Genomic DNA, 15,766 nt, shown 5'->3' on the forward strand with positions numbered 1-15,766 from the left:
AAGACTAAAAATACTGACAAAAACCACATAATTATGACATATAGTTACAACAGTGCAAAGCAATACCGTAATTTGATGAAGAACACACCATGGGCACGGTAAAAAAAGGTCTCAAAGTCTCTGGATAATCCCATCATCTCACACAGACGGTAGGACGAAAAACTCTCCCTGCCATAAACCTCCGGCGTCGCAAACTTGCCGATGCAGCACCCTGGAAGCACCCAACCACAGCTGACTCTTGAGTCTGTCTGAAAACTTCAAGCCTCCAACCAGCCCTCCGACACCGAGCACCATCTCTGCCGAGCGCTTTGACCCTGGCCCCGGCAATGGGCAAAGCCGAGGATTTGGGGCCTTCCCCTCCGGAGATTCTCGATTGCACAGTAGCAGCGGCAGTGAAGCAGGCATTTCAGAAGTTTCTCCAGATGTTCCTCCGTGCTTCTCACATCTGTCTCCATCAAATCAGGATTGTGCACGGTACCTCCTTACAAATACCGATATCATTTCAGAGCGGCCGCGCACGCTGCATCATGCCGCCATCTTCTCCTCCCCTTAGTTAACTTCATTAAGATTACCAGAAGTCTGTTTGTACAAGCTTTTTGTGTAAAGACTTTCCAGCAGCCCCATCAAATTGGTAGCGGGAGAAGAGGCTACTCACAGGTCTGTGAGTGAGATTTAAAAAGGAGCATCACGGGTTTTCAGGGTTTTTTGGTGGCCCAGTCAAATCGAGATTCATTAGCAAAGGCAAGGAAAAATAAGGCAGGGGCAAGTGGAGTGGCCATTATTGGAGAGGACTAGTGTTACAGTGGGGAGGTTTTGACTCATCAGGCTTCAGCAAGAACAGGCTTGGCGATGTAAATATCTGGTAAATTTCTTCTTCTTCAATCTTCACTTGTTAGTACATGGTTAGAGAAGTGAGAATGGCTCCAGGAGCTGTCCTGTGCTCTTATGTGAGATATGGGAATTCTGGGAGACCTCCGGCCTTCTGGGTGAGCACAGCTGCACCGAGCTGAAACTCCTCAGAGTCTGTGTTAAGGAAATGGAGCTACAGCATGATAACCCTCACCTCATACCGGAAGCTGAGAAGGTGACAAACAGGAGCTACAGAGGGGTAGTCACCCCTAAGTTGCAGGAGTTGGAGGTACCTGTGTGACTGTCAGGAGAGGGAAAGGAAATGGGCAGCCAGTACAGAGTACCACTGAGCAGTGTCCCTCAATACAGGTATACTGTTGTGGGGAACGTACAGAGTACCGCTGAGCAGTGCCCCTCAATACAGGTATACTGTTGTGGGGAACGTACAGAGTACCACTGAGCAGTGCCCCTCAATACAGGTATACTGTTGTGGGGAACGTACAGAGTACCACTGAGCAGTACCCCTCAATACAGGTATACTGTTGTGGGGAACGTACAGAGTACCACTGAGCAGTGCCCCTCAATACAGGTATACTGTTGTGGGGAACGTACAGAGTACCACTGAGCAGTACCCCTCAATACAGGTATACTGTTGTGGGGAACGTACAGAGTACCGCTGAGCAGTGCCCCTCAATACAGGTATACTGTTGTGGGGAACGTACAGAGTACCACTGAGCGGTGCCCCTCAATACAGGTATACTGTTGTGGGGAACGTACAGAGTACCACTGAGCAGTACCCCTCAATACAGGTATACTGTTGTGGGGAACGTACAGAGTACCACTGAGCGGTGCCCCTCAATACAGGTATACTGTTGTGGGGAACGTACAGAGTACCGCTGAGCAGTGCCCCTCAATACAGGTATACTGTTGTGGGGAACGTACAGAGTACCACTGAGCGGTGCCCCTCAATACAGGTATACTGTTGTGGGGAACGTACAGAGTACCACTGAGCAGTACCCCTCAATACAGGTATACTGTTGTGGGGAACGTACAGAGTACCACTGAGCGGTGCCCCTCAATACAGGTATACTGTTGTGGGGAACGTACAGAGTACCACTGAGCAGTACCCCTCAATACAGGTATACTGTTGTGGGGAACGTACAGAGTACCACTGAGCGGTGCCCCTCAATACAGGTATACTGTTGAGGGGAACGTACAGAGTACCACTGAGCAGTACCCCTCAATACAGGTATACTGTTGTGGGGAACGTACAGAGTACCACTGAGCAGTACCCCTCAATACAGGTATACTGTTGTGGGGAACGTACAGAGTACCACTGAGCAGTACCCCTCAATACAGGTATACTGTTGTGGGGAATGACCTCCTGCAGGGGAGCCACAGCAACTGGGACCCTGGTGCTGTGGCTCAAAAGGGAAGGGAGCCCAGAGGACTGCAGTAGTGACAGGGGATTCCATAGTTAAAGGACTAGACACAAGATTCTGTGGAAGCAGTGGAGACACTTGGATGGTATGTTGCCTCCTAGGCGCTAGGTCAGGGATGTCTTGGATCAGGTCTGCAGCATTCTAAAGGGGCAGGGAGAGGAGCCAGAAGCCTCGGTACATCTTAGCACCAATGACACAGGTAGGAAAAGGGAGGAGGTCCTGAAGAGAGCTTAGGGAGCTCAGTAGAAAGCTGAAAAGCAGTACCTCAAGGGTAGTGACTCTTTTTTCTGGCTGTGCCACACGCAGGTGAAGGTAAGAATAGGATACTTTGGCAGGTGAATACGTGGCTGAGGAATTGGTGCAGGGGGTATGCCTTCAAATTTATGGATCATTGGGATCTCTTCTGGGGAGGGTGTGACCTGTACCAAAGGGATGGGTTACACCTGAACCTTAGTAGGAACAATATCCTTGTGGGCAGGTTTGTTAGAACTGTTGGGGAGGATTTAAACTAATTTGGCAAAAGGATGGGAACCTGACTGGTAGGGCTGAGAACGGGGCAGTTGTATATAAGCAGAGGCAGTGTGTAGTGAAACTGTCAGGAAAAGACAGGCAGATGATAGAGTAAAATAAGGCAGTCAGTGGTATGAGTTGTGGTGAAACAAGGGAACAAAATTGGCTCCATCCCTCCCCCTCCTGTCTTCTCCTATCATTTTGGATCTCCCCCTTCCCCTCCCACTCTCAAATCTCTTACTAGCTCCTCTTTCAGTTAGTCCTGACAAAGGGTCTCGGCCTGATACGTCGACTGTACCTCTTCCTAGAGATGCTGCCTGGCCTGCTGCGTTCACCAGCAACTTTGATGTGTGTTGCTTGAATTTCCAGCATCTGCAGAATTCCTGTTGTCTGAAGGTAATAAACCAGATTTGATTACAGAAGCTTAAGGTAAAGGAGCCCTTAGGAGATTGATCATACAATGCCAGATTTTACCCTGCAATTTAAGAGGGAGAAGCAAAGGTCAAATGTGTCAGTATTGATTAAAGAGAATTACAGTGGCACGAGAAAGGAGCTGGCCAAAGTTAACTAGAAGGAGACACTAGCGGGGATGATAGGAGCAATTGAGAAGGTACAGGACAGATACATCAAAAAGTAGTACAAGTTGACCTTCAGTATTCCGGCACCGTTAGGACCTGAGGAGCGCCGGATTAGTGAAACTGCCGAATTACAGAAGGATCACATTAAGCATAATCAGTGCCGGAATATCAAAGGAACCGGATTACAGGTAGTCGGATTAGTGAAGGTCGACCTGTATCATAAAGGCAAGGTGACACAACTCTGGCTAACATGGGAAATCAAAGGCAACATAAAAGCAAACGAGAGGACATATAATAGAGCAAAAATTAGTGTGAAGTTAGAGGATTGAGAAGCTTGTAAAGAATAGCAGGCAAATTAAAAAGCAATGAAGCAGGGAAAAGCTAAAATATAAAAGGTAAGCTAGCCAGCAACATCAAATAAGATACCTAAAGACTTTATGGATATAGAGTAAAGAGTAAGAGAGGTGTGACTAGATATCGGACCACTGGAAAATGACACTGGAGAGGTAAGCAACACACACAATGCTGGAGGAACTCAGCAGGCTAGGCAACACCCATGGAAAAGAGTACAGTTGATGCTTTGGGCCAAGATCCTTCATCAGGACTGGAGAAAAAAAGATGAGGAGTCAGAGTAAGGTGGCGGGGTAGGGGAGGTAGAAACACAAGGTGATAGGTGAAACCAGGATAGGGGGAGGGGTGAAGTAATGAGCTGGGAAATTGATTGGTGAAAGAGATACAGGGCTGACGAAGGGGGAAACTGATAGGAGAGGACAGAAGGACATGGAAGAAAGAAAAAGGGGAGGAGCACCAGTAGGAGTTGATAAGGAGATAAGGTGAGAGAGGGAAATGGGAATGAGGAATGGTGAAAAGTGGGGGGTGGGGAGATTACTAGAAGTTAGAGAAATCGATGTTCATGGCATCAGGTTGGTGGCTACCCAGACGGAATATAAGGTGTTGCTCCTCCAACCTGAGTGTGGCTTCATTGCTATAGTAGAGGAGGCCACAGACTATCATCTTGGAATAGGAATGGAAAGTGGAATTAAAATGAGTGGCCACTGGGAGATCCAGCTTTTTCTGCCACATGGAGCTTAGGAGCTCGGCGAAGCACTCTCCCAGTCTACGTCTCACCAATATATTGGCCACACTGGGAGTACCAGATACAGTAAATGACCCCCAACAGACTCACAGGTAAAGTGTCGCCTCACCTGGAAGGACTATTTGGGGCCCTGAATGGTAGTGAGGGATTTGGTGTACAGGTTTCCCCCGCCATCCGAAGGTAGAGCGTTCCTATGAAACGGTTCGTAAGCCGGAATGTCGTAAAGTGAAGAAGCAATTACCATTTATTTATATGGGAAAATTTTGTGAGCATTCGCAGACCCAAAAATAACCTACCAAACCATGCCAAATAACACATAAAACCTAAAATAACAGTAACATATAGTAAAAGCAGGAATGATATGATAAATACACAGCCTATATAAAGTAGAAATACTTCTCTTCAACGATTGCCTGCACAGATCTCCGTAGCAAAAATCTCACGCAAGCGCTCTCGGCAGAAAATCTCACGCAAGCGCTGCTGGCATAAACACGCTCTCCAGTAACTTTTAAACTATGAAGCTGCCAAATCTACCAAATAACACGTAAAAATACACAGCCGTTATAAAGTAGAAATAATGTATGTACAGTGTAGTATCACTTACGGGAATTGGGAAGACATTGAGTGCACTGATGATGTTGTGTTAGACTGAGTCGTCGCAGGTTGGGGTGCTGCAGTGGCCCCCACCCTCTGGGCCGCCAACCCAATACATTGCCGTGAAGAATGCAGTGGTAGCCGGGAGGCACCCAGCACATCTTTAAGAAAAAAGCTGAAATAAACATGCTAATTAATTAGGTGCTGCCCAGCACGTAAATGTCGGCGCAGATCAGACGCGATTGCCGATTGTATCGCCTCTGATCTGGGCCGACAATTACGTGCTAGGCGGCACCTAATTAATTAGCATGTTTATTTCGGCTTTTTTCTTAAAGATGTGCTGTGTGCCTTCCGGCTACCGCTGCATTCTCCGCGAATCAGTACAGTATCTGTCCGGGGCCCGGGGTTGGGGTGGTGGGACACAGGGGTGTCATCTCATCGTCAATCAGGGCAGGCAGCTCATCTTCTCCTATGTCTGCCCGCCTCGATGTCAAAGGTCGAGGTTCGTCATCTGCTGTGGCTGATGTGGAAGGCTTGCTTGACTGCTGAGCCTCGCACATTTTTCTATCATACAGTTCTTTGTAAGCACTCAAACCATCCTGCAAATATCCCCGAAACCTACGTACCCTTTCAAAATTAAAGTCGTACTTTATCATTGCAGCGAAAATCTCACGCAGTTGCTTCTCGTTCAGTTCCTGGACAACTTCACTACTGCATTCGGTTTCGATTGTTATCCTTTCCTCTTCCAATTGCATCAGCTCTTCATCTATCAGTTCTTGGTCATGGGATGCCAAAACCTCTTCAACATCATCTTCGTCAGCTTCCACAAGCCAAACTCACTTTGTCCTTGCTTCATTCACCACAATCGAAACGCTTAATTATGTCTAGTTTTACGCTAAGTGTAACACCCTTACGAGCTCTTTCAGGCTTTTCCGATACCTTAAACTCATCTTGCTAAAAGCTGCGCAATGCAACGTGTTTAAGCAATGTCGTTCCGAATCCGGGGGAGAGCGGCTGCTCGGGGCATGCACTGCCTTTTATCGTGCTCTGATTTTTTTTTGTAACAGTGAAAACACCTTCTGAAAGCGAAAATAGGGTACTAATGTAGGTCTTTTGTAACAGTGAGGTTTCGTAAAGCGAACGTTCGAAAAGCGGCGGACACCTGTATCAACGCCAGGATCCAGGATCCATCATGGTTCAGGTGAAGCCAGCCCCAGTGGAACAGTTCCCTCCTTCCCCAATACTGGTGCAAGTTTTCGATGAATTCAAACCTATTTCTTCCATATCAATCCTTGAGCCATGCACTTAACTCTCTAATCTTCTTAACCCTGTGCCAATTTGCATGTGACTCAGGTAGTAATCCAGAAATTACCAACTTCTTGGTTCTGCTTTTTAATTTAGCCCGTATCTGCTCAAATTCCCTTAGCAGAACCTCTTTCCTCGTTCTACCAACGTCATTGATACCCACATGGACCACGACAACTGGATCTTTCTCCTCCTACTGCCAATTCTTCCACAGGTCAGATGAAGATGTCCCAAACCCAGGCACCAAGCAGGCAGCACAGCCTCCGGGATGCTCAACCCCTGTGAGAGAGAACTTCGTCTAGTACCCTGACTACACTATCCCCGATTACCACCAACTCTCTCCCTCTCAAGTGGCTCCCTGAACCACAGTGCCACAGTTAGGTTGCTCATCGTTCCTACAGCCCCCACTCCCATCCACACACATTTCACACCTTTCCACATTATATGTCATATTGTAGCGATGTGCTACACACAGCGCTAGAATAACCACACGGAGTCGGTGAGTTAGAGTTGCGATGAAAGAGATTTATTCAAACTTCGTGGCCCGCTTTAAAGCCTTCCCGTTCCCGCCCTCCCTGGGCGGGACTACTGTGGGGAATGCATGTTCCCAGACCCTTTCTGCGCGCGGGATTTTCCCCCTGCTGGTGAAGATAGCCTGGCGCCCTTTTTGCTGCTGGCCCTCTGCCTGTGCACGCTGTTTCATGAGCCGGTTCGTGGGTGCCAGAAGGTGGGTCGCCACAATATCACATCCTCTTAACCTGTCTAAGTCTTTGACCTATTACACAAGCTCTTCTTTTCCAAATAATTGAAAGAGTTTATGTCTAGTTGGGTCTCCTTCATTGATATTTCCATCACCCCACTGATTGCATTCTCCTAACCCAAAAATCATTTGTTTATTCCTACCCTTAGTTTTTTAGTTGATTAACCAATCTTCAGTCAATGTCTACATTTTGCCCTCATCTGGTGTGCTGTAATATTTCTCAAGTGATACTTTGTCAAAAGCTCAAATAGGTTACTTTCACTCCTTTCGGCTTAATCTGTTAATTGTAATGTCAAAATTACTAATATTATTTCATTTCATTCAGTTGTGTTGAATCTGATTAATCCTACTATTATTTTGTAAGCGTCCTTATACCAACCCCTTAATTGTAAATGTCAGCATTTTCCACACCAATATTGTTAGGTTAAGCTGGCGTGTAGTTCTTTTTTCTCACTCCTTCCTTTCTTAAAATTTCAGCAGGTCTTAAGGCACTTTATTGCCTTTGAAATACATTTGAATTTGAATTTAGACCATAAACATATAGGAACAAAATTAGGCCATTTGGCCAATTCAGTCTACTCCACAGTTTCATCATGGCTGATCCACTTCGCTCCCCCGTTACCTTTCACTCCATTTTAAATACACCCAATCCCAATGACCTGGCTTCCAAAGCCACCTGTTCCAACAAATTCCACAAATTCCTTTGGGTAAAGAAATTCCTTATTCTAAAAAGATGTCCCTCTATTCTGAGGTTGTGTGTTCTGGTCCTAGACTCTCCCCACCACAGGAAACATCCTCTCCATATCCACTTTATCTAGACTTTTCAATGAGATTTCCCCTCATTCTTCTAAACTTCAGTGAGTACAGGCTCAGAGCCAAACACTTCTCATGTGATAAGCCTATCACTCCTGGAATCATTCCTGTGAACCTCCTTTGAATGCTCTCCAATCTCAGCACATCTTTTCTTAGATAAGGGACCCAAAACTGCTCACAATACTCCAAGTGAGACCTCACCAGTTCCCTATAAAGCCTCAACATTATATCCTTGTTTTGATATTCTTGTCCTCTCACAATGAATGCAACTGCACTCTTGAACTTCTCGCATACTGCTAGTATCTTCTGCTAGTTAGGTTGATGCAAAATACTCATTTCCTCTACTATTTCTTTGTCCCCCCATCACAACCTCAAACAAGATAACTAGGGTTACGAATAGGGCTTTAAAGTATATAGCAGGAGGGTGGCTTTAACAGCTTATACAGAGAGTCAGCAGAGAGATATAGATAGGTTAAGTAAGTGGGCAAGGGTCTGGCAGAGGGAGTAAATGCAAGGTCATCCACTTAGAGGAGTATGGATAAAGTAAAAGAGAGAAGTGTGTACAAAGTTAAAGCAGATACAAAGTTAAAGCAGATGTTAAAAAAGTGACAAGTAAGAGTGGAGTGCAGAAAAGTCAAGTGCGTAAGAGACAATGATTACTGGATTTTTAAAGGCACAATGAGTGTAAGGGCACTTTATCTGAATGCCCGTAGAATTTGTAACAAGGTCAGTGAACTTGTGGCACAAATCAGTACAAAGGGGTATGATTTAGTGGCCATTACATAAACGTGGTTGCAGGGTGGACAGGATTAGGAATTAAATATCCGAGGATATTCGGTAATATGGAAGGATAGGCAGTAAGGTAAGGGAGGTGGGGTAGCGCTCTTATTTAAGGATGAGATCAGGGTGATAGTGAGAGATGATATAAGATCTAAGGAGCAGAATGCTGAATCCATCTGGATAGAGATTAGGAATAGTATAGGGTAAAAAATCACTGGTGGGAGTTGTCCATAGGCTACTGAATAATAACATTACAGTGGCACAGGCAATAAATCGTGAAATATCTGAGGCATGTAAGAATGGAACAGCAGTTACTGTGGGGAACTTTAACTTGCACATAGATTGGGTGAATCAAATTGGTCAAGGCAGTTTCGAGGAGGACTTCATAGAATACATATGTGATAGCTTTCTTGAACAGCATGTTACTGAACCTACAAGGGAACGTGCTATCTTGGATTTGCTCTTGTGCAATAATACATGTAAAATTAGCAATCTTGTAGTTGGGATCCACTTGGAAAGAGTGATCACAGTATGAATGAGTTTCTCATACAAATGGAGAGTGCAATATTCAATTTAAAATTAGTGTATTATGCCTACACAAGGGAGACTACAATGGGATGAGGGAGGAGTTGGATAGGGTAGACTGGGAACGCATGCTTTATGGTGGGATGGTTGAGGAAAAGTGGAAGAGTTCCAAAGATTTTTCCATGGTGCTCAACAGAAGTATATTCCAGTTAAAAGCAAGGACAGTAAGGGTGGGAAGAACCAGTCATGGATAACTAAGGAAATAAAGGAAGGCATCAAACTAAAAGCTCGTGTGTACAAAGACACCAAGAGTAGTGGGAAATTGGAAGATTGGGAAAACTTTAAAAAGCAGCAAAGAACCACTAAGCGATCAAAAAAGAAAGGGAAGATAAATTATGAAAATAAACCAATACAAAATATAAAAACAGATAGTAAGAGTTTTTGTAATTATATAAAGTGGAAAAGGGTAGCTAAAGCGAACATAGGTCCCTTGGAGGACAAGAAGGGGGAATTGATATTGGGTAATGAGGAAATAGCAGAGATTTTGAATTATTTTGTGTTGTCTTTATAGTGGAGGACACACCTAACATGCCAAAGAGAGATATGGACATGATGGGAGGTGAAGACCTCGATACAATAGCTATCATTAGAGGTAATGCTGAGCAAACCTGTGGATCTAAAGATAGGAAAATCCCCTGGTTCAGATGGAATGTGTCCCAGGATACTGAAAGAAATAGCAGAAATTATAGTTGATCGTTTGGTGATAATTTACCAAATTTCTCTGGACAGGTCCCAGTGGATTGGAAGGCGGTGAATGTCACACCACTGTTCAAAAAGGGATGTAGGCAAAAGGCAGGTAACTATAGACCAGTTAGTTTAACATTTGTAGTTGGGAAAATGCTTGAAGCTATCATTAATGAAGAAACAGCGAGGCATCTGGAAAAAAAAAATGGATCCATTATTATCCCTGTTTGACAAACTTATTGGAGTTCTTTGATGACATAACAAGTAGATTTGATAGAGGGGAACAGATAGATGTTATATACTTGGATATCCAAAAGGCATTCGATAAGGTGCCACATAAAAGACTTATCCATAAGATAAGGATGCATAGAGTTGGGGGTGATGTATTAGCATGGTTAACCAATAGAAAGCAGAGTTGGGTGTTTCTCTGGTTGGCAATCAGTGGTGAGCGTTGTGCCACAGAAGTTGATGGGCCTGCAACAGTACACTATACACATTAATGATCTGGAAGAGGGGACCAAGTGTAGTGTATCTAAGTTTGCTGATGATACTAAATTGAATGGAAAATAAAATTGTGCAGAGGATATGGCGAGTCTGCAGAGAGATATAGATAGGTTAAACGAGTGGGCAAAGGTCTGGCAGATGTTGTACAATGTTGGTAATTGCAAGGCCATCCACTTTGGAAGGAAAAATGGAAGATTAGATCATTATTTAAATGGTAAAAGACTGTAGCATGCTGCTGTGCAGAAGGACTTGGGAGTGCTTGTGCATGATTTGCAAGATGCTGGTTTGCAGGTACAGCAGGCTATCAAGAAGGCTAATGGAATGTTGGCCTTCATTGCTGGAGGGATTGAATTTAAGAGTAATTTATGCTGCAACTGTACAGGGTACTGGTGAGACCGCATCTGGAGTACTGCATGCAGTTTTAATCTCCTTACTTCAGGAAGGATATACTGGCTTTGAAAATGGTGCAGAGGAGGTTCACCAAGTTGATTCCAGAGATGAGAGGGATAGACTATGAGGACAGGTTGAGTTGCCTGGGACTGTACTGCTGGAATTCAGGAGGATGAAAGGAGATTGTATAAAAACATATAAAATTATGAAAGGGGTGGATAAGATAGAGACAGGAAAGTTGTTTCCACCGGTAGGTGGGACTAGAACTAGGGGACATAGCCTCAAGATTCAGGGTAGTAAATTTAGGATGGAGGTGAGGAGGAACAGTTTTTCCCAAAGAGTAGTGAATCTGTAGAATTTTCTTCCCAATGAAGCAGTGGAAGCTATCTCAGTATATATATATATATATATATGTGTATGTGTGTGTGTGTGTGTGTGTGTGTGTGTGTGTGTGTGTGTGTGTGTGTGTATATATATGTATATATATGTGTGTATACATGTATGTATATATATATGTATATATGTGTGTGTATATATATGTATATATGTGTATATATAATGTGTGTGTGTGTGTGTGTGTGTGTGTGTGTGTGTGTGTGTGTGTATGTGTGTGTATGTGTGTGTGTATATATATATATATATATATATATATAAATAAAACAAGATTGGATAGATTTTTGTACAGCAGGGGAATTAAAGGTTATGGGGAAAAGGCAGATAGGTGGAGATGAGTACACAGTCAGATCAGCCACGCTGTTATTGATTGGCGGAGCAGGCTCGACAGGCCAGATGGCCTACTCCTGCACCTATTTCTTAAGCTCTTATGAAATATAGAAAAATAGTTGAAAAAAGAGCATTTTAAATGGCATGAATGGTATTGGTATGTAAAGGATGCCCCTGCACACAAATCATCTGGAAGTTTAATGTGCAGGTCCAACAAGCAATCAGCAAAAACTGTTCATTGGCCATTACTACATGGAGATATAAGAACAAAGTGAAGGTGTTCAATTGATATGTCAAAAGGCTGTTCTAAAATTACAGCTGGAATATTATGTTCATGTTTCCCTATCTAAGGGATGAGATACTTGCAAATGACGGAGCACAGCACTAGATTCTTCATTCAATAGTCACAACTTTCTTGCAAGAATTCCTCATACTGATAAATAAAGGCATCATTTAGTCTTCACTCTCCAGGGCGCAGGCCTGGGCAAGGTTGTATGGAAGACCAGCAGTTGCCCATGCTGCAAGTCTGCCCTCTCCACATTCGTGTTGTCCAAGGGAAGGGCATTAGGACCCAGTGGCTTGGCACCAGTGTCATCACAGAGCAATGTGTGTGTGGTAAACCATATATATGTTGTAACTGGGTTAACTGTCTGGACACACCCCCCTGCTGACTGCCCCTGTGGCTCCTCTCACAGAATCCTGTATAAAGGTGTTTCACCATGCCCCTTGCCCTCAGTCTGGGGGCAGACACTCACCATGGAGGTCGTATTGTACAGCGAATAAAAGCCTTTCAGTATTTTACCCAACCTCAGTCTTTTGGAGTTATTGAAGGTGCGCTTCAGTGTGATTTAAGTGCCTTGCTCAGGGACACAACACGTTCCCTCGGCTGGGGCTCGAATTCACTACCTTCAGGTCGCTAGTCCAATACCTTAACCACTTGGCCACATGCCCACACCTCATACTGATAACATACACTTTAAATCCAAACTTAATTTTTGCAATTCCTCAGCAAATGAAACAACCCATTCACCGATGCAGCCAAAGCTGGGCAACATATCAACACTGGTGTGATAAGTGGCAAGTAACATCATGACACAGAAGGCCCATGTAATGACTATCTCCAGCAAGACAGTCCCAACACCTAGACCGGACAATGAATGGTATTATCACTGTGGAATCCCTCGCCATCAATAACAAGAACCACAAGTAGACAACACTGTTACAAAAACTGGTCTGGTATTCTGCAGTGGGTACCTCCTCCTGCCACATATGTCAGAAGTCTGATAAAATACTCCCCACGCGAGTCGAAGTTAATTGTACCATATCTGCAGTCTTTCTCTTCTCGACCTCACACAATCAAAATAAAAGCTGAATGCACAAATAGATTAATTATCATTATTCAATAAACTTGAAACAACATAATAATATAACGGCCCGAGAGATTGGACGATTATTATTTTGGTTGCTTAGTTCACATACTACAATCACATGGCGTTAACCACCCACTTAACTGACTGCTATAAAATTGAAATCTCACAACGACCAAATATGAAACAATTTAACGTTAGATTAAGTTGTTGGCAATAGTACACAGCAACATTAAAATGAGTTTCTCCTCCGAAAATCTTAAGCCGCGAACTTCAACACTCACATTACCACAGCGTGCCATCCGACCCCACTATCCGTCCGGACACTCCGTGAGCAACCAGTTTAGTTCCGGGGACACGAGGTGTCGAGAAAAGTACTCGTCACGGGAAAGTCACACCAAAAAATATGAGCATTGGAGGTTAAACTAAGGGTTTTTGTAATTGCTAATCACTTTATGAAAACAGGTAATACGCAACGCAGATTAAAGTATTAAATTCTCTCCTAGTGTGGGACACTTAACCGTGATACACATCAGGAACACATTCACAGAGAGGGGTGCAAGCATTAAACAAAGTATTAACACTGTTTTACTGTGGAAACCTACCCGCAACTACATGAAACAGTGATGTGACAGTAATGTTACCTGGCGTTGAACTGGGCACGGAGCATGGTGATGGTGGCGCCGGTGGGAGGGTTGGCCGGACAGCTATTCCCCTCACGGATGGTTGGAGCCAGTCTCCGCACGGGTCCGCCGCTTTGAACGGCGCTGGCGCCAACTCCAATTCCGTCCTTCAGCTCCGGGTTCCTGTCGTCCTGGGACATCCACCGAACCGGGGTGAGGACGTCAACTCCAGATTCTTTACTCTTTGCCTGAGCGGGAACGGGGAAGATATTTTCATACCTTTATTCTGATGGGAGGCAAGGCAGGGAACTCGAGCGGAGCACTTCTGAGAGTGCGGGGGATCAGTAAACCTTTAGCAACGCGCACAAAGTTACTGGAAGAGTCTCGGCCCGCAACGTCAACTGTTTATTTCCCTCAGTAGACACTGCCTAACCTGCCGAGATCCTCCAGAATTCTGTACGTTGCTTTGGATTTCCATCATCTGCAGAATCTCTTGTGAACTGACTAGGGGGTTCGAGCAGATGGTGTCCGGGAAGCAGAGAAGGGAACTGAATCTTCACCGGTTTCATGTTTTGGGAGCCAGCACAAATGCGTATGGCCGATGTCAAGTTACCCTATTGCAATTTCCTGAGAGTGTGAGGGGGGACCTGATGTAATTTTATGGGTAGACAACCATATTTTTTTTCTCAGGATGCGGAGAGCATAGCATTAAGGTGAGAGAGGCAACATTTAAAGGGGATTTGTGAGGCAAGCATCTTTTTACATACAGTGCGATAGGTGTTCGGAATGAGCTACCATTGGCAGTAGAACAGATATGATTAAGGTGTCAGGAAGCTTTTAAATAGACTCCTGAATATGCAGAAATGAGGGATTTGCATCATATGCAGGCAGAAGGGATTAGTTTAATTTGGCATTGCATTCAGCAGACTCATCATAGGCCAAAGGTATATTTTTTCTGTGTTGTACTTTTCTATGTTCTATATAAAAAAGACAGATAGTCTTGCCTAAAAGACAAAAGTTACCCAAGCATATTTTCAAACGAAGGTTTTTGCTCAGTTACACAAAGAAAGCCTGGGCAATTGGAGAGTTTTTAAGTAGTGTCTTAAAAGAGGAAATAAAATTACAGAGGGAATTTCAGAATTTAAGCCTTCAGAGAGAACAGCCAAACACAAGTATGACCTTATCCAGAACTGCAAAAAAGCAAGTGGAATAGTAGTACTCTGAAGGAATGGAGGTAGGAAGAGGAAGTCAAAGATATTGAAAGGGATACTTATCAGGCACCTCGATTCTGTCATGTATCTAATTCTGTTTTGCTGCTTTGCCCAATCACTTAACCTTGTAATGTGCTGAGAATAATCTGCTGGAATATGCCATCTGTTCTGAGCAGCTGTGGCGAATTGAGTACCTAATCACTTTAAAGAATTGATAAAGTCGGGATAGCAGAGTATTTTTTTCTTCAACTATTTAAATGTTTTTTCAGTTTTTTTAAATGTTTGAAGGTTAAATACATCTTACAAATTTCTTGATGTAAGTAATTTGTAGTGCTAATAGCTGAATTTAGTTTTTATATCCAGATGTTTGTTTAGCTGTAATTAGGCTTACTATGTCATAAAAAAGTGTAAAATCTTAAAAGGAATTTCATAGTTAGACCTGTTCATTAACTTATTATATAATTATCTTAAATTCACATGGTCTAGTGATTTACATTGACTGGAGAAATTAGAATGTACTGGCGGAAATGTACAGAAATTGTTAAAAATGAATTCTGATGGCGGACACAAGTAGTTTCATCAATATTGTAATATATCCAGGCCTTATATCGCTTGTTGTCAAATTTTGTTTGTTAATTACAAGAAATTGCTAACTGTTTTGTACCTTACAATTGCTAAGTTAACAGGTCTCTGGAGATGATTAAACTCTTCTTAGGCTACCAACCAGGTACAGGTATTGATTTTAGCTGACATTTCAATGGCAAACCCTGTGACAATGAAACATCAATTAAAATCAATACCTGTGCTTGGCTGGTAGCTCAAGAAGCGTTTATTCGTCATACACACCTGGAAAGCACTAGATCATGTTGTAATGTCTCTGGTGAATTTCGTTTGGAATTATTTTTGTAATACCCCATTACTGACACCAAGTGGTGCTATTTTGTAGTGAAAT

The 15,766-nt window shown here is 43.6% G+C and overlaps 2 protein-coding genes across 4 annotated transcripts in view; one reads left to right on the forward strand and one right to left on the reverse strand.

Moving 5' to 3' along the window:
- Positions 1–13,734, reverse strand: part of nol8 (nucleolar protein 8) — a 69,622-nt gene extending 55,888 nt beyond the window's left edge. The window contains exon 1 of one of the 3 annotated variants that reach the window (XM_063067572.1): positions 13,625–13,734. The gene's annotated coding sequence lies outside the window, so the exon portion shown is untranslated. Of the gene's footprint in view, positions 1–88; positions 197–13,264; positions 13,298–13,624 lie in introns of those variants that run through there. The other 2 variants (XM_063067571.1, XM_063067570.1) reach the window with 2 other exon arrangements.
- cenpp (centromere protein P) overlaps positions 13,536–15,766 on the forward strand; it is a 289,475-nt gene continuing 287,244 nt past the window's right edge. The window contains exon 1 of the mRNA XM_063067576.1: positions 13,536–13,816. Within this exon, the coding sequence (XP_062923646.1) occupies positions 13,618–13,816 (199 nt within the window). The 5' untranslated portion in view covers positions 13,536–13,617. The remainder of the gene's footprint in view (positions 13,817–15,766) is intronic.

Source organism: Mobula hypostoma, chromosome 15, assembly GCF_963921235.1.
Source record: "Mobula hypostoma chromosome 15, sMobHyp1.1, whole genome shotgun sequence".
Lineage (NCBI taxonomy): Eukaryota > Metazoa > Chordata > Chondrichthyes > Myliobatiformes > Myliobatidae > Mobula > Mobula hypostoma.